Below are 25,318 nucleotides of genomic sequence, written 5' to 3'. Positions count from 1 at the left end.
TGAACTTCCCCTGGTTATAAATGAAGGAGCACAGCTACTTCTGGGGGCTACTTCTGGTGGTGAGAAGAATTCCTCCTCATGGTCACTTCATGTTTCTCTCAACTAGATGGACTGGGAACTAGAAACCCAAGTCAGCAGGCTTAAAAATATTGTTTCCCTCACTGGTTCTCCTCCAAAGCCACATACAGAGTAAGCCAGGAGGAGACAGAATATTCCCTGTTAGCCCAGGTTTCTCCACACATTTTCTCTTGATTTATCTGGTCCCAGAAGTTACCTCTAACCTTGCTACCTGCCTATCTGTAATGACATTAGCTACCTCTAACCTTCCCATCGACTTCAGCAAAGGTGATCTCTTCCTTCTCAGATGTAACACCACGACTTTTTTGCATCAGTACTGAGTAAGGAAAATGTATCTGCCTAGGAAACAAGCAGCCTTCTCCCTAGCAGTATTTTCTTGAGTGCTACTCATTTCCATTACACCCAGATTCAAAGCAGGATCTCTAAGCCCAGAGACCCTTCCCTTGGAAGCCTCCTTCCTCATAATGCTACAGAAACCATTGCAGATGTTCTCATAGTTCAGTGTTTAAATTTGGTCACCCTCACCACATATACTTTTTTATTTTCTTTTCTATTTCCTTCTCCCTCCCAACTTATTTTACTATTTCCTTCTTGGTAAGGTGACTTTATATTCTCTGGAGAGAGGCTTCAACTTCTACTAAATATTTGTAATCAACTTCTACACAGTGCCTAGCAAGAGGGTAGGAGATGTTTTAAAAAACCAAGCCCTTCTAAGAATCACTGGAGCTGTACGGAGGCATTATGCAGGTTCACAGGCTGCCTCTTACAAAAGCAGAAAGACTGAGGCCTCCAGGAACTCCACACGTGAATTGGGTGGAAAAGAGGGGCCAGGAAGAAATCCTGTAGCTCTTTTGCTCTTTGTGAAGGCTGAGTACAGTCTGGGTAGTAACCTTTGACTGACACCAAGTTTTACACATTCAGTAGCTACAACAGAACTACATTACAGGATTTATTACAAACCGCTGGCTCCCTGGACAGCAGACGGAGTCTGAAAGTCCCAGCAGTGTCTCACTGGCACCTCCCATCACAGTTTCACAAGAAGCGGCAGGCTTCAGCCATCCTCGGGGGTTTGTTCGGTCAGCAACCCGTCTGCCCGCTCGTGTCCCGGCCGTTCGCAGCACACAGATTAAGTCGTGCTCGAGGGCAATTCTCTCTGGTTGTTTAACAGACTCATGGCATGCTGCCATAGGCAGAGCACACTGTTTTGAATATATTCAGTGCTGCATGACTTCATATCTGTGTTATCTCCAAAAAACCTTGGGAATCTATCTGGATGACAAATGCTATATATGATAAAAGCAACTTTTTCTTAACCTGGGAACATTTCTTTCAGCCCTCTTGAGGTACTGTACTTTCATTCAAGCCAGAAAACGTGGCTCTTCATAGGCACCTGCACTGACTTCAGTAGTGCAGAGCATTTACCATCAAAGGCCACACTGTTGCTGAATCAGGACAAATGAAGTCTTCAAGGTATTCTTCCCTTGTGGCTGGGCTGCTCAAATCTATTCACACCATTGTAATGTAAAAGGGTTTTATAGACTCTGCCCACAAACTACTGTAATGCTGTCAACCTTGAAGTACAGGAGGTCCCAACTTGGCTACAGTCTTTTAGGAAAACAGGTATATTTAGCAGCCCCACCTCGTTACCTATAGTGCTGGGCTGGGACAAAGGGATATGGATGATAAGGAAGGAAATCAAAGTAAGCTGTATTTAAACTACCAGCTTATTCCCAGTCTTAATATACTATTCAGATCCCAGACTGGTCTAAATGTCTTTCAGTAGAGAAACTAGCACCATAAAAACAATAATGATAATAACTAGCTGAGAGGGGAGGGGATTGCCCCAAGGAGGCACTGCTCTTCAGCTGCAGGGTCAGCATGGGAAGGCAGGCAGGCTCTGAGTGGGTCAGGCAAAGCAGCTCCCAAGGACTGTTGCTAGTAACACTCATCCTGTGTGCTACTTCCCATATCATTTGTGTTTTGCACATTATAGCTATGCAACACTTCTGATGCAGGTAGCAGTAGGGAATTATTTCTTCCCCCATCGAGAACACGTGGCCATCTCTGGAGTGAAAGAGGACAGAACTTCATCACTGCACAACAAAACACCAGAGGCAAAGACAACCTCTTTATAAACTTCAGAAGAAATTGGGATATGCAGAAAGCAATTACTTTATTGAAATACAGACAGGGCACAAAGGCTAACATCCTGCTCTTACCAAATGTCCCTTAACATTTGAAGACAGCAAATGCCCTGGACCTCAACTTTGCGTCTCTTTAGAAAGAAGGCAATTCCTTCAGTACAAACTGAAGGGGAACTGGCGTGTTAAACATCATCAAGAGAAGTGTCACCTAATGAATCCTTCCTCTGCATTAGGAAGAGGCATTACATGACCTAAGAAGAGCTGCCCTCTATGCACTCACCTGGCCCAACCTTGTTTGACCAGCGAGATGCGGATGCTGTGCTTGCACGCGTGCATCCAACAACTAAGGTCAAAGGAAAATCCTTCATCAGGTGGGCTCAGGTTTCATTTGCAGGTGCAGCCCTCACGATGTGTGGATTTCCTATACACAGATGGTAGGAAGCACCAAGGCTTCCAAGCAACAACAGCTCAGCCAACTGTGGATGGAGAATGGCAACTTCTAAATTCCATCTGCTCCTTTTTTGTTGCCTTCTGTACTCAGAAACACATTCATCAGAAGCACAAGCATGCTGGGACAGTGACAAATTTTACCATCTCTGGCTTGTCACTTCAACAAGATTAGATTATTTTAATATTAATTCATTACCCAATTTAATTCCAATTAATTACATTTTTACAAGGCCCTGACATGGCAGTGATGCTGGAGACAGCCTCTGCTGAACACCAGATGTAGCATCTTCGTCAGGGTCAAACACCTGCCTTAGAGTGAGATTCCCCAGTCCTTCATCAAGGACCCCCTTTTCCTACTTTTCCCTAACAAGAGGAAAAAGGGCACTGAAACCATTGAGATGGATGAATAGCTTTCCTTTTTGGTGGGATTATGTTCAGGAAAATAGTTCACTTCCAAAATTCTCCACAGATGGTTGAAATCAGAATTGATTTCCCCATCCTCCTTCCTGGCAGGGGTGCCAGCCCATCTCTCAACAGAAAGAATATTAAAAGCACTTTTCCTCCTTCTCATAGGAGAGGCTGCATGAAAGAAGGGAACGCTCCACTGTACCTATAGGATAGCAATAAATCATAAGAGCTCATGGAAAATTCGCATTACTGTATTCTTTAGTCAGGAACCAGCTTCCACGAGTCATCCACTCCTACCTTCAAATACACTACTTTTAAAATGAGAACACAAATGGAAATAATCAGCACCTGAAGCATTCTCATTTCTACCTATGCTTTGCTACAATACACAAGTCATTACTTCTGTCAGCTCCCCATTAGCTGCCACCTACCTATTTGCTTGCAACAAAGAGACCGAACTCTCTAGCAGTGCCAGAGAAGAAAAATCAAGAGGTCCACCAGGACCACACAAGACAAAAAAGGAAGATCTAAACAGAAATGGCCTGGAGAGAAGCAGAAAAAAACAGGAAAAGCAATGGAGCTGGAAGAAAAAAAGCAGAAAATGCAGCCTGAAATACAGAAGGGGGGCCAGGGGGAAGGTGTGAAGAGCATGGGAAAGAGAAATGCAGAACTGGAACAGATTCCAAATCTGGGCAGCGATGCCCCGTGCCACCTTTCCAAAGCTGTTACAATCTGCATCCCTGTTTCGGAGACAGGAGGGCTCAGAGCCTCTCCCCAGATGGCAGCCTGACCTTGGTGCACCCTGCTCTTACACAACCCAGACCCAGGCAGCCGCCGGGAGAGAAACAGAACACCCCGAAAGTTACAGCCCTTTCCCGTAATGCGGCTGCAACAGATCTGCCCCATTAATACTGCACAACACCGCGTGCAAATTTATACTTTGAAAAAGGACGGCATGTTGTTACAGCTCACGGTGTTCAAACCTCTCCTTTGCAATAGTGCTGGTACCTATTTTAATAGAGACTGTTACGGCATAAATGAGAGGAAAGGACCACTGAACTATGTGGCAAGTTGCCAGGTCGTGCTGCAGCCTCCAGTGGTTATGCTCAAAGAGATTTAAAGTCCAGCATAACCTTGATTTTTAATAGAGTCACATTTAATGAGCTTTAACGTCCACAGTAATAATTTCCTTATTACCTATCCAGGAGTCGGAACCATGATCAGAAAAAACATGCTGCACTCCAGTCCAATGAACGAATTTAATAATGGCCAGTACGTTATTATCAAAACCATCAACATGATTGTCCTTAATGCCTTTTTTTGGTTGGTATAATTATAATTCTTTGAACCTTACGCGTAATTGTTGCAGATCACATAATCTTGCTGAACACAGCAAACCTGCCTGGCTTGAGGCCACCCAAATCCCTCACCTCTGCCAATAAGCCATTCAGGATGTATGGCAAAATAGGACAATAAAATCTTACATTTACCTCTATCTGTCAAAAGGCAAAATGCAAACTTACATATGACCTTTGTTGTACTCCCAGCTTTTATCCATACTTTTCCTACTCTGTCCTCGGTCTCCCTTCATCCCATTCGACTCTTACACGAGGGACATCCCACCTCAAAAGCTCAGAGAACTGCATTTGCCTTTTGCATGTGTCATACAAATGAGATGGATAAACAGACATATGGGTATTGCAGCTGACAGAAAGGGGTGCAAGAAAATCTCTAATTCTTGTTATTTTTGTACAGAAACAGCTCCACAAACTTCACTGAAACCTGCTCCCTTATTATGCACAATAAACCTCCCTCCCCAACGCAGCCAATTGCACGGTGACAAACAGAGCAGAGGGAGTTTCTGCCACACGCTCCCCATTTCACACCTTGAAAATATACTAAAATGGAAGGCATATGGCAGCCGTTCCTGTGAGCAGAGCTGTTGAGATCCTAAGAAAACAGTGAAAGCTGGATCTTCCATTTCTTATCCAGAGGGAGACAGCGTAAGTTTTCCGGCCACGCGAATCCGTGTTGTTAAACCGCTCCTTGAACAGCTGTTGCATCCACACTGCAGATGCTGCGTGAGTTAAGCAGGAGAGAGTCAACGCAAAAATGGATGCAGCTCACCCAGCGCGCTTGATGAGTTGTCCCTTAACCCACCAGGAGCTCTGCCCTGCCCCAGCAAGAAGGCCAAATCTGGCATTCATCTGGCTAATTTAAAGCCAGCTCAGATATGCCTGCTAACCTTGCACAGTCAGTGCCATAACATCCTCAGCATCTTTTGCACATCCTAATATACACCGTCTTCACCCTCCGACCATACTGCTGAATGCTCCCACAGCAGAAAGGAGGGTTTAGGACTATTTATGGCAACGTTCCCCATGCATGACAGTGATGCACACAAGTACATAAAATACAAGAAAAAACCCAAGATCCTTCCATATAACCTAGCTTATGATACACATGCCCTGGTCTCAAAGACAGTCATGCACAGGGCTCCTCCATCCTTCATTCACAGCTCTTTTTCCCATTTTGTTTACATGAACCACTTCCATATGCACTTACAGGGCCTCCTGTGACTGTGATAAATGACACTGAAGTATTTCTCACACTGCTAGGCTCTGCAACTGATGCTTTCTCCCATTTGAGTTGGTGACCAGAAGTCAGAACGATGTAGCATGGGACTGGGGCAAAAGGAAAAAAAGCATCACATATATGAGAGGCTGGAAACACACTGAAACCCAGTGAGCTGTTTGTTTTCCTGTCGGAATCAAAGGCAGAAGAGAAAACAGCTTTAAAAATGCATCCCTTATGAGCTAAAGACAAACCTGGTAACATCCCAGCACAAAAGCACCTCACAAACAGCTAAAAGCAACTGTGTGAAAGGCAGCAGAATAATAATTATGAATAACAAATCACAGGAGGCATACGTGAGAAACGCATTCCCCCAGAAGAAATGGTCTAATTACTGTAGATGATACCCCAGAGGTTCATTCATCAGCGGCAGAGACAGAGAGTTGACCTCACGTCTGCATCCTCTCTGCCCCTGACCGGCACTCTCCTCCCGGGGCTCGAGGGGCACTGTCAGCCGAGCGGATCCGCAGCATTAGATGTGCCAGATACTCGGGGGCATAATGACAGACAAGGGCATTGGGCAGCAGCATCTGCTGTAATTTAAAACCCAGTGCATTTCAAATACAAATTGCGATGCAAGAACTATCCCCAAGAACTGCTCGAGTCTCACCGGGGTCCGAGACTGGAAGCTCCTTCGGGCAAAGGCAGCCTTCCCTAAAACGTTCAGGAAGCGTTTAATGCTTACGCATTTGTTAGAGCATCCACTAGCAACAGTGACAAACTGTCATTATACCTCTAACATCCAGTCAGCTCTTCACTTTATAAACCACCCCATCTACACTTCTCACCATCATATTTTTCAGGCTATAGAGTACCATAATCCACTGTGAGATGCCGGAACAAACGCATTCTTAGCGGTAGTAAAGTACTATTGTTTGAGCAATGGGAAAACAAACAAGCTACTTTCAGAGAATTTTGGTGTCATAACAGTGAAAGATATTTTTTTCTGTGTATTTTCTTTAAAACAGGACTCTGTCATTTTGTGGGTCTCAAGTCTCCAGCACACATGGCCTTCTAGGAAAGCTCTGCCCTCTTAGCCTCATCCAAGGGAGGATGCTGACCTCTGGACACTGACCATGTACGTGCTGCTGGAACACAACAGGTTAGCTCCACATGGACCTTCAGCTCTCTTATTTTTCTCTTCTCTCACAAAAATGTTTTGAAGGCAAGGTACATGTGAGAGAGTTACAGCAGTAAGATCTCTGGGGCTCTGCAGCGTGACTCAACTCTACCTGGTCCCCTCGCAGTGTAGGTGATGGGTCACGTTTTATTGATATCCTTACCTTGATTTACAGAGTCTGAGAGCATGTCTGGAGGAGTTGACTTTGGGGTTACTGTACTAGAAAGTCTCATTCAGGTATGTGAAGAGAAGACAGACTGTACTGGAGGAGAGCCACAGATTCTGTGAAATGTATTTAGCTCGGTGAAAGATGTACTCTATTTTCATGGAGTATTGAATGTAGCTGTGATTAATGGGGCACATATACACTGATAAACAATATTAATTTGTTTTAAGCCAGGTCTGAAAAGATTTCAACCAACTGCTTCCCTGCAGCTATGAAAGTTATTTCCTACTGTCTGTACTACCTCAAAGGCTAAACCAGCTCTGAAAGGAAGGAAATATTTCCTTTTACTCCATCAGCAGCACCAGCCTATGAAGGCTGTTGTATTGGTATTTCATTTATCATGAGCAAATGATATGTATTATTATTATTTATCCCTACCACCTACCCTCTGCACCAAACTGCCACAGGACTGCCACCACACATTCACTCTCTCCTGCATCAACCCAGCTTTTTTCATTTGCCTTATAACCGTTCCATCAAGCACACTGTCTGCAATGTCTCCATCTGCTTCTGCAGTCAGCTCCTCTGGCAGTACGGATGAGTAAGTGCATCTTCATGATCAGAAGCCAGCAGCCTACCTGCAATTTCTTGTGGTGACTGAAAACTCCCAACTCCTTCCAAATTCCCAGGGATGGAGCCGCCTCCTTCGAGCACCCTCACCAGCTCCCTCAGCCTTTCACACTCCTCCTGGAGTTGCTGCTGCTCCTCCTTGCGCTGCTGCTTGGCCAAACTCGCTGGATTCATGCTGAAATGAAGAACTTTGGTTCTGCTGGGGTCATAGTCACCCTGCGTGGCAGAAACAACAGAAGCATATTGAGTTACTGATCCAACTGCCAAGTCCACCCAACCAGTACTACTCTTTGTGTGAAGACAAAAAATGTTACAGCAGAAAAAGGGACACTTATGCAGCGATAGTTTTATTCCAACAGTTAAGTCAGCCAAACCCAGTATTGCTTCTCCTTCTCTTGCTACTCTCTCTTTCAAAAAAAAAACCAAACAAAAAAACCAACCACCACAAAAAAAAACCCTACTCAACAGACCTTGCTCCCTGGCTGACACCTCCACAGTTAAATTTAATTCCAGAAATGAAGTTTTATAGCTGTATTTTAAATCTCTTGATAGCAGGAGATTATAATGAACACACAGATACACCCTTAAACTACAGCAGGACACCCAGTACTAGCCTAATTTATTACTCGTATGAGCCAGCAACATCCATATGACTCCAATGGTGGAGTCATTAGCAAGTTGTATCAGCTCGTCCCAAGCAAGTGAACAGATATTTCATTTTATACTTTTTTCTCAGAGGTGAGTTGTATTTATAGCAGTTTAAATAGTCAGTCAAGTCCTAAGATAGCAAATTAATATTCTTTCAAAGTGAGACAAAAACACTGATGTTACATTTGTGATTTCAGAAGGACAATTTTCATATAAACTACAGGAAGCCTCACGACCATAAAAGTAGTAAAGCATGTACTAATGCTGGCTTCCACGGCACTCTGCCCAACTGAAACCCTATAGCAGCGCCTGCGTAAAAAGGCATTTTATATGGTAATATTTTTCCTTCAATTAAATCTCAGGACCTAAAGTGATTTTGTAAACATTAATTAACCCTCAAGAGCAGCATGAGGTAGGTATTATCCCAATTTTATCATTTCATTTTCATTAAAGATGTGCTAGAAATTTATGTGGGTTTTTTTCATGCAAACCAGAGCAGAGACTGAGCAACTTCATCCTGAATTGCTGGTCATTGCTGGTAAGAGACCCCAGAAGACGCCATTCCCAAACATCTTTTATTGAAAATACTCCATCCACATACTGTAAAGCACCTCTACTCGCAGCAGGGAATGAACTGCCGAAACTCGCCACCCCAGAGCCTGGCAGCAGATGCAGCACTGGTTGAAAAATGGGTTTGACAAATTCATGGAGAACAGCTCTGTAACTGGACCCTGCCAGCGGAGGGCAGGGGCACATCCTTCAGCATCTCTGGCTGCTCAGAGAGTGCGGGCGAGCACGGCCAAGTCTGTGGGCTCTCCCAAAAAAGCATCTTCCATCATTGCGGTCAGAGATGTTCTGGGCTGACGGACTATGGGTAAAGGCCAGGTGGGCACTTTTTACGTCCATATGCGACGCTTGCTACATCTCGCAGCTGTTCGAGTGCCTTTTTGCGGGAGCCATACTGCAATTCTCCTTTAAATCCTCACTTTCTAGACGTTAGCTGGGCAGAAGGCAGCTGGAAGAGGTGCGCTCACCCGCAGAGACACAGGTGCCCGTGAGCAGTGTCGGGGTCTGGGTCCGGCGGCGCCGGCAGCGACGCGCAGGCGCTCTGGTGCTGACGGCTCCCCTGGGGTCCCCAAGGCTGGTTCCCCCTCTGCCAGCTGGCTCCCAGGGCCATGCCAGGCAGATGGGTCCCACCGCGGAGGAGAAGCAGCCAAAGCTGAGGCTGGCGGGATGCCGGCAGTTACGCAGGCAAAGGGGAAGCGCAGTTTAGAGCTGGGAGAAGACGTGAAGTCCAAAAGCGCTTTTGGTCAAGAGGATGGGGTCCATGAGCTGACGAATGCGAGGTTAATGCCTTCCTGCATCTACCACCAAAAATATAATTTAAACCTGCACAGCTGGAAACCTTGAATTGCAATGCAACTGGCATGGAAAGCAGCAGTGTACTTGGAAACCAGCAGATGCTCTCACTGCTGTGTTTCCCGGAGTAAAAAAAAAAAAGGGGGTACGGTTGTTCCTCATAACTACTCTGAGAAACCAATATGGTGCTCCTCGTGAGAAATCAGTTTAACCACATCTGTCCATCTGGGTAGAAGAGACAGTCATTTTTTCACAGGGTAAGTATAAATTAAAAACAAAGGGAGATCTTTATCTATAACTGTATATCCCAGGCCAAGAGGGGTTGGGAGGAACCACCTAACACAGGAGGACATGGGAACCCCCAAAGGGCTGCCCTGGTCCAAGGAGCTCACTCCAGAGAACTAGGGAAACTGAGGCACAGAAACCTTGGGTACCCCTCCTAGCCATTTGCATACCCTGCAGTCAGAGTACCTGGTCTTCCAGCCCTCAGCCACATACCGGGTGGGTGATGCACGTTCTCATTCTGCCCAAGCCTCGCGGTGCTCAGGAGACCTATGGAAACACCTGGGAGGGCAGCACTGATCTGCAGCCCCACAGCAACGGGGCTTCGTGACCCCATTTCCATGGGGAGGTTGAGGCAAACCGCCTGGACCTGACAGACAGGCCATAAGGACCAAGAGAAGAAATAAACCCACTGACAGCCTTGGCCAAGAGAAATTTAGAAGAGAACCAAAGGACTGGGACCACACACAGCATCTTGGAGATGTTGAACAGAGGAAGCATGAAGACAGCTGTAACAGCACCTTATTAGATACGCGCTCCCCAGCAACACATTGGCATTTACAAACCTGTTTCTGCACCCAGCTATCTAACTTCTCGTGCTATTTGCATTTCAGGACTCTTCCAGACAGGTCAGGGCACTCTTCACTCTCATGTTTGCCTTTCGAGGAAAGAGATTCAACCCCAAAGGTTGCAAAGGGGTTTATGCTGGCTGGCAAAAGGATGCTCTTAAAATCAGAGCCGCGGAGCCCGCTTCTCCCCGCGCAGCCCAGTACCGCGGTATTTCTGACAAGCTGGGCAGGGCGGCTCTGGCCCCATCTCCCTCGCTAGCCGCAGCGCCAAGGTCAGGCAGAGATCGCGCCTCCTCGCCCCGGCTGCCACCACCACGCTGGCTCCAGCGCACGGCGCAGAGATCGCCTGCGCTCTCATACTGCACCATCACTGCAGACGCTCACGCAAAGGCACGAGACGGCAGGATGATCTCAGTGTGGAGGAAAGCCATGCAAACCTGGAGACCGCTGCTACTTTCCTGCCGGGACCGCTTTAACCCATGCTGCGCTAGTCTGTTGCTTTTGCAGGTTATTTGCTCTTTTAAAACATCTCTCTGGCCTTTCTATAAAGCCCTGCCATGAAGCTGCAGTGCTTTGGCTCTTACAGCTCTTTCAGCCCATTCATCCTCCCCTTTTATAACAGGCCCCTTGAAAAATCATGCTCTAAAACTCAGCACTAGGACTTAGCCTTATTTCCAGGGCTCGCCGGCTCTCCTGAACACATCACTCTGAAGCTACACTGAGACAGGTGAATCTCTTAAAAACCCACTGTGATATGAAGGCTGTGGCAGAATCCATCTCATTTAACATTTCTGGGAAATCACTAACATGTTTGCTATGCTACTCACATTTTTGGGCTAGGGGCAGTAGCTTTCTCTTTATTCTACACAGCACACATCAAACCAGTACATTTCTCCCTACAGCTAAAATATTAGTGCTGCTGGTTTATATTATAGTAATGCCTAAAAGAAACCAAGTGAGACAGGTATCCCAGCGTGCGAGGTCCTGTACAAACCCCCCAAGAAACTACCACCTAAATCCCAAAAACCAGACAACAAACCCTGAAGATGCGGTATGTGAGGGGAGCAGAGGTACGGAAAGATGCAGTCTCCTGTTCAAGACTCCTTAGCAGCACTGTGGCAGAAATGAAAAGAAAACATGTCTTCAGCGATGACCCGCCGGACTGTACCGCTGCCTTACACACTTGCAACAAGCAGAGCGTTACTTAAGTCTCCGGGAAATTGACTGACATACTATGGATTTTCAAATAAACGCAGGCAGCTTTCCATGGAAACGGTGCAGACCAGAGCCAATTTCTGATCAGAGGGATTAGATGCATGTGTATGTAATACCAAACAGCCAAAATGGTATCACAATTTCAATCATTTGGAGTATTTTTCCAAATTTCTGAAGGTTGGGAGTGACTTGGTTGGCTCTAGGAAGAGTCATGGCTGGAAACTGCTAAATATAACAGACAGCAAAGCAGCATTAAAATCTCACTAGCATTTGAAGGAAATGAAACCCTAATGCTGGTAAGAAACCAGGGACTGAAGAAAGCAAACAACCTCCTCCTGGAATCCCTTTAGCTCTGAAAAATGTAAATTGCTGCTTTTCTCTGTTAACTGCTCTTCCCCCTGCAATAAATCAGTCTTACTGATCAGAATTTTGTCCTTTCAGTTCTGCAACAGAAGCCTGGAAAATGGTGTTTTGGGCGCTGGGAGAGAAGACCTAAAACAGATTAGCCCATTTAGAAAATTGTTTCTAAACTAGGGCTGCTGATGAGAAAGACCAAAGAATAGCATTTGAAAGGTGTGGTATAAAAGAGACGGCCACGCTCTTTGAACAGGAGTTGGTACTCCCTGAGCAACTGCCCAGGAACAGCTCCAGATGTTGCTTCTGCACTGAACTAATACATGCAAGCAGGTATTGCTTAACAGAGTTAAAAAGCATCTTGCAACAAACAGTAATGTATCCCTGGTTTCTCCAAGAAGCATGAAAAGTGTGCGTCAGGTTTGGAAACTTGGCCTGAATGTGAGGATCGGCCAAATCCACTTAAGCTTATGGTGCCTTTATATAGAAATATGAGACATTTGGGGGATGCAATCAATATACGACGTCTAGACAGTCCCTTTGTTGGAAAGCCACCCTGCCCCTGGTTCATTCAGCAGATAATGTGGTAGATCGTTCTGCTCGTCAGCACATCGCAGCTAGTGTCTCAGAGAGCAAAGATGACACATTACTGCTAGTTTCTCAGCAGCACCCCCTCTTTACCCCTATTTTTCCCAATACTTTAAAAATTGGAAATTGTAGAGATGCAAAGAGTAAATAACTTGAACTAGAGAGAACTGCTGGCATTCATTGATTCTTCTTTCAAGGCATAATATTGAGCCAGTAATTCAGATTTGTCAGAAAAATGTACACAGAGCTTCAATTTAGGAGGAAGCAATAAATACCTTGATTGATTGCAACCAAGTCTGGTTGACACTCAGTAGAAGAGTGAATTATTCATTCCTGGAAAGCAAGATGCTAACTAGCTGATTTGGTGCTTAAGGCAGCAAAACCATTTTTGTGTTCTCAGAAGGGCACCGGACATTTTACAGAGATGATTTGTTGTCTCCACATGTTAATATGTTCTACAGTTTGTGAAATAATGTTGTTTTGATGCGTTATCCTCAGCCTTCCAGACACATGCCCCAGGGTATGCACAGGGGCAACTCTCTCATAGACTGAGAAGAATCATCCCACCACTTCTGTCCTGATTGCGCAGCCACCGAGATGCAACACACAAATATTGTCTTAATGCAAAACGTTCTAAGCACACACTGGGACATGGCAGAACTATTTAGTAAGACTCTGGCTATCAAACTTTCTGACAAAAGACTATGGAAAAGAGAATTTGAAACAGGGCCAATTTGCCATCTAGAACAGAGGTACAAGCTCAAGTCACGATGCTGCTGCCTGCCTTCCCACTTCTATCTCCCAGCATGAAAAAACCCACCCTGAGGAGATAATTGTGCTGGTGCTATGTGTCATTTTTTAAAGCTGTATTATCGGCAAACAGTCAGTATGTTGGTCTACATGTTGAAATTATAGCTCAAAAATTTCCTAAGTAATCTCCCCATTAGGGAAGAATCAGTCAAGTGACGAAGCAATGAGTGAAGACAGGATTGCTTTAATCTCTGAAAAACAGAAACTTTTCTTTTAGTAGAGGAGTTATTTAGAAGAACAACGAAAGCTGCCAGTGACAGCACCTTGAAAAGGGCTGAACTTATTCTGGCATCATTCCTCCTGGTTGTTTGAAAACTGCACAGTCCCAATTCAGAGATGTCTTTCTCCAGGAGCTATAAAAGCTTTTCTCTCTACTTGACTCACAGACCACAGGTAAGAATAAAGTACTTAAAACCACGTGGACTACTTTACATTTGATGAAACATTCAGCGCTTAACAAGTCCATTTAAGATCTATTCATCTACTGCAGATACTTCTAATCAGAAAGTAGAACTGGTAGCAAAGGGAATAGTCTCAACTGTTGTGAATACGTTTGTCTAACATCACTAATGAAATTAAAGAAGTTCATACGTCCCAAGGAGGCAATGACTGTCAGGATACAATGTCAGCAAGCACTGCCAAGGATTTTCAACTGATTTCACATCCTCATAGGCTCTTCCTGTTTAATGCATTTGAAGTAAAGTTGTCAAAACCCATAGATGAGGCTGACGTGCACTTAAGTGCCTTATTTTTTCATAGTCTTGATGTCTATCAACCTTAAAAGATTGTGATTTCTGAGCAGCACAATAAATTCTGGCAGAGCATATGGACAGCTGAGTTTAATCGCTACTCGCTTGCAATGCAACAGATTGTGCTTGCCCCTGCTGAGAAAAGGCTGACGATTGGAAGCTCTTCAAGGAAAGGACCATTTCTTCTTTGTGCGACTCTCGCGCACAGTGAGCGCCACCCAAACACAAGCAATACACACTGCTGCTTTCTTAGCTAAGGAATTTGTTTCCATGCTGACATCTTAAGAAAAAAATCTCCAAGGTTTCCAGACTGGGACGTATTATTCAATACTGGGGAACTTAAATAGAAACAATCTAAGGAGCTTAGTAGATTGTATCAGCTTTAAAGAAATAATGGGTCAGGAGTTACCTTGGAAGAACATCCAAAATAAAGACTGCATCTATCTGTAGCAGACAGATGGGAAAGTTTCTTAAATACAGATATAAAACACAAAGTGTCAATTGGAGGGCTGGTGGAAGCGGGGAGTGTTTGAAAAGCATCCAACTGGCCAGGGAATGCTCTTGCTTCCATTTGCTACCTCTTGTAGGCAAAAAGTAGCTTAAATTTTGAACACTAACACACAGCAGATAATTGGGTATATGCGTGTGAATGTTCGAAACTGAACTTTTGCACTCTTGAGCAAGCAAGAAGAGGGTCTGCAAAGAAGAAGGTGACGATCCTGGCTGGAGGAAAGATGCTGGAAGTGGAGGAAGACCCTGGAGATCAGAGAAATGCACAAGGATGAAGGCCAGGGGATGCCCAGGGACCTTGGCCAGTAACACCTGTGACTGGTGACTGCGAGCAGACAGGACTTTCTTCCCACTCTTCCCACACCAGCAGTGATCTCCCTGCAGGGAAAGGATACCGAGCCCAAGAGAAGGCAGCACTGAGGTGGGGGAGTGAACAAACAACTGTGTGAAAAACCAAAGTGGGGTAAAACATCTGGTATCATTGGTTCTAAAATAAACCCCAGTGTCCAGATCTACCATGGGTTGCTGCTTACTCTGTCCCACCCATGACGGTCTCCTGTCTTTGTTTTGTGACAAAATGTTATCCAAAGCCTCTGGCTGGTCTCTCACTGTGTCAGGCTCCAGCTACTGAATTCTTGCAAAATCCAAGTTTCTGATGCTTGTACTGCTAGAAGGATTGATGATGCTTTCGGGGACCTGCAAGCTTATTCTTGGGATTCAGTGCCTCCTCCTGACTGTGGATCATTTAACACAGTTTGAGCTGCAACAGAAATGCACGCCTTTCCCAAGGCTTCAGGTTTCTGGAATTACTGTTTTGCTTTTCTGAAAACATGTGGCATTTGTGAATAAACAGAGCCACACACGCACACGGGCTTTGCACACAGCTAATAAATACCCTGTTGCTTTTACTGAATTATGAAAGCAGGGAAGTCACAAAACATTAGAAGTTGTCTTTGAATGTATTTATCTTCAGCTTACAGTTAATGGTATAGCATTTATGTCAAGAATTGTCTGCTGTTAGTCCTGCATCAATACCCATTGGAAATTTTACTTAAAAGATGGAGAACAAAAAAACAGTGGGAAGGCAAAATTGGAATTTATCACCTGAAAGGCAATGCAAGGTCCCCAACAACTATAGCTCTTGTTGCAGTAGCTTATTAACTAGACTCAGCCTGGCTAGACAGGTGAGCAGCTTCTCCTGGTCTACCTTTATTTTATTTGTACTTTAACAGCTTTTAAAAAAAAATAAAAATTTTGGTTACTCAACTCTCCTACAAAATTATATAGGAGGCATTTCTGCACCTGGTACAAGGCAGGCTCGGAAAGCTTAATCCTACCTCAGAAAATGCCATTTTAATGGAAATTCTGTTTCTTAGTTTTGTTCTTTTTGTTTCTTTGCTCAGGCTTGTTAAAGTGATTAGAGTAAAACCCAAAGTAAACCACATCCCAGAGAATTCCCTCTGTACCCGGTGCACAAAATGCAGCACGCTCACCAGTCCTGCCTTCCCCTGTCACCGAAGATAACTACACCAAGGGATCTGTACAGATCCCTTGGAACAGGAGCTGTATTAACAAAAATGGATTGCAAAGATGAGACAAAGCAAGCTAACGAATAAGCAACAACAACCACCTGCTCCTCATAGCTTTGCCAGTATGCAAACACTCGAAATCAGAAACAGTTGGGGAAAAAAAAACTCCCACAAGGTGCTGGATGTTGGGCAAAGGCTCGCTTGTTCCCACCAGGTCTCATGCCGGTTCCCTACCTTCTTTCCCACATTTCTCTCTCCATCATCTTTGTGTGTACATCTGCAGCATGCACAACCCTGAAGCCTGGCAGCAGAAATCCACCTGGGCAACCTTTTCATCCCTCTCTTAGCCAGTTCTTAGTCCAACTCCTGCTCCTTCTTCCCCCAAACAGGCAGATCTTTCTCCTCACCCCAGTAATGTGACCTCTTGTCCACACTCCTTGATTCAGGCAAACCTTGTTCTACAGCCTCCTGAACACCCATGTTAGTCATTTCCAGAACAGCAAAGGTGAAGATAATCTGTGTTAGTCTGATTTATGCCTCTTCATCCCCAGTAACTCCTCTACAGCTCCCACCAGTACAACGGATTTCAGATCCTTACCCTCACATGCAATGACATCAGTAATCCCACATCACCTTCCCCACTCTATCATTAATGCCACCTCCAACACCTGGATCAGCTGCTCCTCCCACAAAGACTTCTACAGAGCTTTCTCTTTTCCTTCCTGAGCTGATCTGCCACACTACACGTACTCATTGATATTCCTCCCTGTGGCCCTCTTTCACCGCAGCATCTACAGCAAATTAGCAACGAGACAGAGAGGTGGTTGGAGTTAGAATGTACCACAGACAAAAAAGCTCTAATCACCCTAATCGCACTACTCTAACACCACACCGTATCTTTTGGTACAACGTGTAACACATTTTGGGCACTGCTGCAATAGGAGTAATACAATAAAATGTCTCACCAGTGGTGCTGAAGTCCTTCAGGTACAGTTTTAAAACGGAGAGATTTTCTCTGTACCCACTTGCAAATGCACTATATCCCCTGGAGGATGCAAGACTATAATTTGCATTGCGTGAGGCATTCAGATGAGGTCTGGGATGCAAACAAACGTGACAAGAAGGTTAAGAGTCAGGACAGCAAGGCATGGAATGGCATGGAGTTGGGATAATCTACAAGAAAAAATGCATTCAGACATTCACTGTCCTTTTCAATTGCTGCTCTTCCTTTTACTGAAATGGAAGAAAATCACGGTCTGCTCTAGGATGGTTTATTACCACCTAGAGATTTGAATTCCAGGGTTTCTACACTATTTTTTTCAAGTCAAGGATTCCTGTCTTTCCAGAGAACAAAGTCCATAAAAAGTTGCTATTATTTACACTCTAGTAGCATGCAGAGGAGACCTGTGGTGGTTCAAAAACCTCTGATAAAGACACTGAAAATAAAAAAGCACACAGGTTCTGAAAACAGCCCCAAAGAGCTTATAGTTTGAGTTATAAAAAAATCTTATTCAGAGATAAGACTTAACTTCATGGTGAGAAATGCTGGCTCTCATAGATCTGAATTTCAAAAAAGATTTTATCAACCTTCCCATACAAATGAAGTAACTTTGGTTAAGAATACTAGTGAGACATGTCAGACCAAAGCTAGCTTTTCAAGAGAATTACACAGTTTAAGAAAAAAATTAACTACTTTGCTGCTCTGTTTTCTTATTCGGCATGTAACATGCACATACAGACACTGTACAAATAGATGAGAAAGACAGAAGATACTTGAAGTGAGGGTTTTTTGTCATATTTACTCCAAAGATAGTCAACCACTCAAAAGCTTTCCCTCCCAACGATGCTCTATAAATCTTGCTCTAAAGCCTCGGTAATTCTGTGTTTCCTGGTAAAGCTCTACTTCAGAATAAATTCAGATGGGATTTCAAGGGGAGATCCCAGAGGAGAAAAGCAGCACAAGTTGGCTGTGCTAGCCTGCGACCCTCGGTATTCAAACAGGAAGGGAAGAGTCAGAGTGAAGTATGACAACAGAGGTCCCTCTTTCAAGACTTTATAAAGGAAAGTAAAACTGCAGTGTAATAGGATTTTCCAGTTAATATATCTCATTAGCAAAAAGCAAAACCTCTACGGGTATTTTTTTTAGATAATATCTTATATAAAAAGAAAGATGAATAATTAATAATTATGTAAAAGCCACTGCCTGCACGATCTGATGGCAGGACGCATCAAAGTTCAGCTGAGCGTATACAAGCCTGAAAAGTAAGTGACAAGAGGAGCTCTCAATCATGTTGTGTATTTGTACAGCAAACATATTGCATAGCTGGTTGCTGAGGTCAACCACGACAGCATTAACAGCAATGCTGAAATTTCCTGAAGGCTTCAAGTACACCAGGACGTTTTGATCCTGTAATTTAATGCATATAAAAGTACTATTATATGCCCTTGCATGTGTAACTCTGACCTGGCGGGGTACAAAGCAAACCCTGAATAGCTCCGCTGCCTTTCAGTGAATGAACGTGCACCCTCGGTCTTGGCCGTAGCACAGTGCTAACCCGCTGTCATTAACAGATTCCCTGCCTCAAGCTGGAAGCAGTTCCACTTAAAGAGCAAGTCAAGTTCCCTTTCACATCCTATAGAAACTGTGACAGATGCTAATGTTTTGGAGGACTCATTTCTGACAGTCTCCTTCAGCAGCCGGGCAGCGTCTCAGTGGGTTTTATAGCAAACGTGCTCCAGGTTAAACAAGCTCCACTGCAGCCTCTCACTGCGAGAGGTTATTGCCTCCCACATTCCTTCTGCTTTGGCCAAGCAGAAGATAAAAATGAGAAAAACAAGACATGTCCCTGCAACACACCGAGGGGAAGGAGAGCTAGAGAACAATTGCCAGGTTTTATTCTTTTTGTCACAGTCACTTCTCTTCTCAGCAATGTGGCGTTTGTCTTGACGCAGCTTGCCCCTGTATCTTCCCCAATGCCACCTCAACGTCCAACGAGGTACCAAGAGCAAATTTCTCTAGTAATGGATAATTTGGTAGAGGGAGAAGTGAGAGAGCAAATAGGGAGCTTCCAACATCTCAGAAAAATGTATACACATGTACATACCTTTCTTAATTATCCATTGAGCTACCTACATTATTCACCAGAAAGAGTCACTGCAGTTTTGCTTAGATATGTTGAATATGCAGAACCCCCTTTTGTTTGCTCTGTTCTTTCTCAAGTAAGAGACCCGAGTATCTAAAACATCCAAATATCGATTCAGAGGGTACATTTGCTTCCAGCTCCTCAGGGCAAATAGGCAAATGTTTGATTTTCCCTCCCTTTTCAGCATTTGAGCATGTTACTTTCTTTATTTAAGCAAGTTGTAGGATCCCTGTTGAAAAGAGCTCTTTCCCCCTTCTCCAGGAGCATGGAAAAGGTCTCCTCCATCTCTACGTGGTGATGATTGCCTTTTGGTCCCAGGTTTCCTTACCCAGCTCGTCAGGGAGCTGGCCTCTGCTCCCTTGGTCCCCATGAAGAAGGGCATCACTTTGTGTCCTTTTATTCCTTGAACATTAGAAGTTTCTACAGACTTGGGATTAACAAACATTAGAGAGGTCCTAGGCAGGGAGAACAGGGCTGTCACGGAGCAGCTTGCTGTGCATACAAAGAAACCCTTGACTAGAAGAGTCAGCAATGCAAGAGAATTAAAAAGCACAGTTAAACAACCCTAAATCCTCATGCATATTTATAAACTACATCACATCAAAACTAAATCAATACCCCTCACTAATTACATATGGCCTGCGAAAGTAAGAGCTGGTAACTTGTTTTTGTTTTACCCATTGTACTGATGAGACCTGGAAAGTCTCCATGCAGGAATAAATTCTTGGCCTGAGAAGGGGAATTTCAAGCTGTAACGGAGCAGGGTAAGACGGAGCAGAGGGGAGAGGAGCAGGAGCCATCCACGCCGTGCAGATGGCACAAGGGATCCACCTGAGCCTTGCCTATAGAGAAAAGTTTCAGTTCAAATCCTTCTACTCCCAATACAAAGAGAGAAACATTTCTGGCACGAGGGCAGGTTTTTTTATTTATGCTGCACCTCTGTAGGTGACATGAGCTGTGTTCCAACCCCCCCCTCTCCATTTCATACCCCATGTGCGGTGTGAGGCTGTCCAGGTCAAGGACTTATATCAGCACAACCATCTGCTTAAATACACTTTCTTGGCTTCCACTGGGGGAAAATACTTCTGGGTTGCCTGCAAAGCTTCACCTACTATTCATCCATTTTTTCTTAAATGCAATTTGAACCAAAGATATGGGAAAATTTAGGAATGTCACACTGGGATCACTGGCCCGTTAGCAAAATGACTCTGTCAACATGCTAAACCTGCCTTATACCAATTCATCTCCAACAACACATCTTCTTTATTTAAGCTTAGACTGCTACGAAGTTGAGCCAAAACCAATTTGAATCTATCTTGAAATATATTTGGTAGACACAAAACTGTCTGGACATCGGTGCATGACTTAATGGTCTGAAATACAACTGTCCTGTCTCCTGTTTGATTTTATTTCACCAGTTTTACTTCACCATGCTAATGGACTGGAGAGCAACGAGCACATTTTGCACAGAGATGTGAAGGGGCAATGATTTCAAATTTTACTGCCAAGTTTTCCCAGAATTATGACTGCCAGGTCAACCTATAAACTGTTAAGGCCCTACAAAACCTCATTCAAAACACAGTACTTCCTGCTGTATAAAATTCAGGCTTTGATTTTTATCATCACTTTCTTCATTGTCAACATGAATCACAACATATTTATGAAAGAAAATTGTGAATGAGGAGAAATTCTAGTTTTCTAGTGTTTCTCAGTGGGAAACCAGTTCTCCAGCCTTCGTATAACAACCCACTAAGGAGAGGACAGGACAGCCTTACACAACAGCTAATCACAACATGCTCTCGTACTGTGCTAGTTAGTATTTGCCCGTTAAGTTTTAGTTAGATAACACATGCATAACTCAGAAACTCAGACTAGTGGCAGTTGAGAAGGCATCTTTTCAACTTTATTTGAGCAAACCTGAAAGACAGCTTTTCCATACTTTGCTAACTACAGATTTTCAGAGGGCATCTTTAAGCACACAATCACACTGACTTTCAGGGGTCAGATCACATTTGCTACAGAGGAATGCATTTTTCCTTCGTTAGACTTTTGTAGCAATTACCTGGTCATATTTCAGTTACTGTTTTGTTTCTAATGCAGTTTTAATACCTTAAAATTACTGCTACTTCAGCTGCAATCTTTAGAGGTACACAGGTTTTCTGAGGGAGCTAAAGGCATTTATTCCAAGTTGCTTTCACACGCAGAACCCCCAAATAGTCTTTGAAGAATCTGGGATGTACTGACAGAAACCAGGGAGCTTCTGCCTGAAACTGATACTGAATAGTAGATGAGCACCTCAGAATTCATCTGCCTGAACCAGCAAAAAGTGGCCTCAAGAATAATGATAAAAATCTTACTTGCATAAACTTATACATTTTTATCCTCCAGCAGGTCAACAGAGGAAAAAAGATCAAGAGAGGTGATAAGGGAAAAGCACATTTGATGTTAGTGATTTCAGGAAAAAATATTGTTTTCTGTAATCACTGTGAAAGGAGCACAAATCTCTGCCATCGTCTTGCTTAACAGAGCTCAACAATGCTTACATTTCAGTTGAGAGGAAATATCTGTTTCCATTATTTCAGCCCACTCAATCATTCCTTCTCTACTTTCTTCTCCAACTTAAACCCTTGAATCGGATGAATTCACTTACTGAAGTTTGCAAATTACTAATCACCCATTGGCAGTATTGATCTGCACATTTTGCATTTACTGCAGTAGGAACGAGGCAACACTGCCTGGTGAATAGACTCTGAAGACCGAAAAATGAGATTAACCAGCTAGCCTCATACAGATCAAGTTATCTGCTGCCTTGTTCACTTTTCATGAAGCTTCCAGAACGCAGCAAACTGAATCCCCTTAACTCACAAGACAGGACTGATACATAACTCCATTAGAAGAAAAGAGCAGAAAAAGCAAGTAACACAATTTCATGGAAAACAGGTCTTGTCAAATAGACTTGAAGAGATTTCAAGTCTAGTTAATTAAGATAACTGTGTTGACACAACAGAATAGGAATTCTGTAAAATATTTGCCTTGCTGTCAAAACCGCCTTTTCTTTTAAAACTAGCATGATGCAAAATCAGACTACGGCATTTTTTAAATGGCCCAAAAGCCGATGAACTAATAGTGACATTTCCCAGTTACTTCCAATAAGAATTGCTTCTTTGGCCAATCGTATGCAGCATGTATTCTCTAAGATACATAAGAAAATAATAAATCCTTACTAAAATATGCAGATAACACAAAGGCAGAACTGTAGCAAATGACAAAGCCCACAAAGATAGCTTAAAAATCTGATTGTGTTGGGCACAATCACTCCACATGAATTCAAATACATCATGAGACATCCCGAAATGCAGAATATAGTCTCAGGTTACAGATACTTTCTGGAAGACAATGTCTGCAAGGAGGGCTTTTGGCCATGGTTAATAACTAATGGTTATTTCCAATTTAATGCTGTGGGAATCAAAAAAAAAAAAAAAAGGAACAGCAAGAATCTTTACCTACCTATGAGTAGGACTAGAGAAACAATATTGTGTCTGAATGCAGCACTGATGAGACCACTACAGTGATAATGCATCCAGGTGAGGTGTGCATGCGTAAGAGGGTTGTTGAAAATTAAGGAAAGTTGTGAGAAGATTTCCATGAATGATTCATGGTCTGAAAAATACATCTTACAATGAGAACTGAATGGAAATCAAACTATTTCATTTACTATGGAGAAGGCTGAAGCAATTTGATCAGGGTCTTCAGTGGAAATCTGACACTAGACGGTTCTTTAATCTAGCAAACAAAAGCATAGTGAGAACCCAATAGTTCACAGTGAAGTCAGGGAACTGGAAATAATATATATTTTTAATAGGGATGGCTAACCAGGGAAACCAATACATTGTCTATTGCTTAGTATCTTTAAATCAATATTTGATATCTTATTAAAAAGAGGCTGTGGAGCAACCACAAGTCACTGGGTAGCGATTTCTCTTAAAACTGTATTTTTTGTGTTATATAGCACATCAGACTAAATGGGTATTCTTTGGGGCCATAAACCTCTTAATTCAACTCATTCCACTTCCTCCAATTCAAAAAAAGTGTTATCCAATACTTTCATCCATTCTCTCTCATATCGTTAATTCCCCCTCTTACTTGCTAAGCCTCCAGACAATTCCGTAACTTCAGCATTGATTCCTCTTAGACATAACAAGAACCTAGATGTTATCATTGACAGTTTAATCTTTTTCAAGGAGAGTTTTAATTTGTAGAGAAATTATATTAGAATCAATGCCTCTAAATATAAAAATACTTTCAAATCTGTGTTCATTTTAATATTTCAGAGTGGCAGAGCTGCTCAAATCCTCAGGTGATGGAAAAGCAGAATGACACTTAAAATACAGCCACTGAGATTGTGCTTTTTTTCCCTAAAGGAAATGTCTTTTTCACAGTCGTAACAACATCTGGAACACATGTATGCTGATCCATACAGATGTAATCCAGCTCATTGGAAAACTACAAGGGTTATTTGGCGATTAGAGTGAAAAAAAAATCAGAGAATGGAAATAGATTTGTCACCTGCCATCTTTCTTGGTCACTAGGCTTTAAATCAGGCAGTCTCCATCCTGATTTAAAGGGAGTAAAGTTAATTTAAGAACTACTTTTCCAGGAGATGGTTAAGAGAGAAACAAAGATGGATTGAGATGTGAAAGCTCAAGAAATGAAGTCACAAAACATGAACGCATCTCCACATACATCCCTCTTGACCACAAGGGTACGCATTCTTTGTAAAATAACCATTCTGCAAACAAGTTCATCTTCAATAAAGCCAGAGCTTTAACAAACTATTTCTCATGTTCCCATCTAACATCCTGCTGCCAATCACTCATCCATCTTCCACAACTGCCCTCCGAAGGCAGCATCTGCCACCTAGTTCTGAGCACCTTTGGAGACAACGAGGCACCTGAAGGACTGTGGAGTGGAAGTGCAGCAGGGAAGCAAACAGCTTGAACAAGCACAATTTACCCTTGTAATCCCAGATTATTTCTGTCCTAGCACGCATGTGTCATGGTAACAACAACATGACTGTGGTTCTTCATGTCCATCAAGCAGAGGTTCAGATGGATAAATAATTATGGTTCTGCCCTCAGGAGACACCTGAAACATCATGAGCGGGCACACTGAGAAAGCCAGCTTCAGCAGTCAGATACAAACTGGTCTTTTGCAATAGATAAACCCAGCCCACCAATCTCAAGCTTGGTTTTCCTCAGCTACCTCCTTGCCAGTGCTAGTAATTCTAGTCCACATTAAAAAAGCCCTACAGAAGACCATGGCTGCCTCTCTATACTAAAAAGAAAAAATCCCAAACATCCCCAATTCCTCAATACATGCCTACTTTCTCTGGATCAGTAATGAGCTTGTCCATGTTGAACTTGAGAATACTATTCAATTTTATGAATTCTGCCTGGATCCTTACCAATCACAATCTCTAATTTGTTTTCTGAATGCTATCTCAACTGTAAGAACCCATCAGTGCCTTCACTTCAGCTCTGCAGCCTGTATATTAAGTTAAACCACACATAGATGTGTTTGCCTCTCTCAAAAGCTGTTAAATGAGATAGTTTCCTATTCGAAACAAAGCACTACTAGGCAAATAACCAGTGAAATCAGGAGTACTGCTTTGCCAGGTAAGATGGTCAGCAAATATTGGGTTACCAGGTCGGGCAGTCCATGCAACCTCCCTGGGAGGAGCACGTGGCCCCAAGGGCTCGACTTCTGCGACGATCAATCAGCTTTGCCCAAGGAGGGCCAATGCTGCTCAGGTCCAGGCAAACTTAACTGTACCAGAACCTGACAATGTACTAAATCTGGTGGATTTGGACAGGTGCAATAGACGGTCAAAGGAAATTTGTAACTACAAAACCATTTTCTTTCAAAATTGAAT

At 43.4% G+C, this 25,318-nt stretch overlaps 1 protein-coding gene across 3 annotated transcripts in view; it reads right to left on the bottom strand.

Moving 5' to 3' along the window:
* MAD1L1 (mitotic arrest deficient 1 like 1) overlaps positions 1-25,318 on the bottom strand; it is a 375,955-nt gene that overhangs the window by 118,879 nt on the left and 231,758 nt on the right. For all 3 annotated transcript variants that reach the window (XM_075058834.1, XM_075058837.1, XM_075058835.1), the window contains exon 16: positions 7,639-7,846. In XM_075058834.1, the coding sequence (XP_074914935.1) occupies positions 7,639-7,846 (208 nt within the window). The remainder of the gene's footprint in view (positions 1-7,638; positions 7,847-25,318) is intronic.

The sequence above is a fragment of the Buteo buteo genome, chromosome 27 (assembly GCF_964188355.1).
Source record: "Buteo buteo chromosome 27, bButBut1.hap1.1, whole genome shotgun sequence".
Lineage (NCBI taxonomy): Eukaryota > Metazoa > Chordata > Aves > Accipitriformes > Accipitridae > Buteo > Buteo buteo.
Note: the sequence above shows the minus strand (reverse complement) of the source record. Positions and strands in the feature narration are given on the sequence as shown.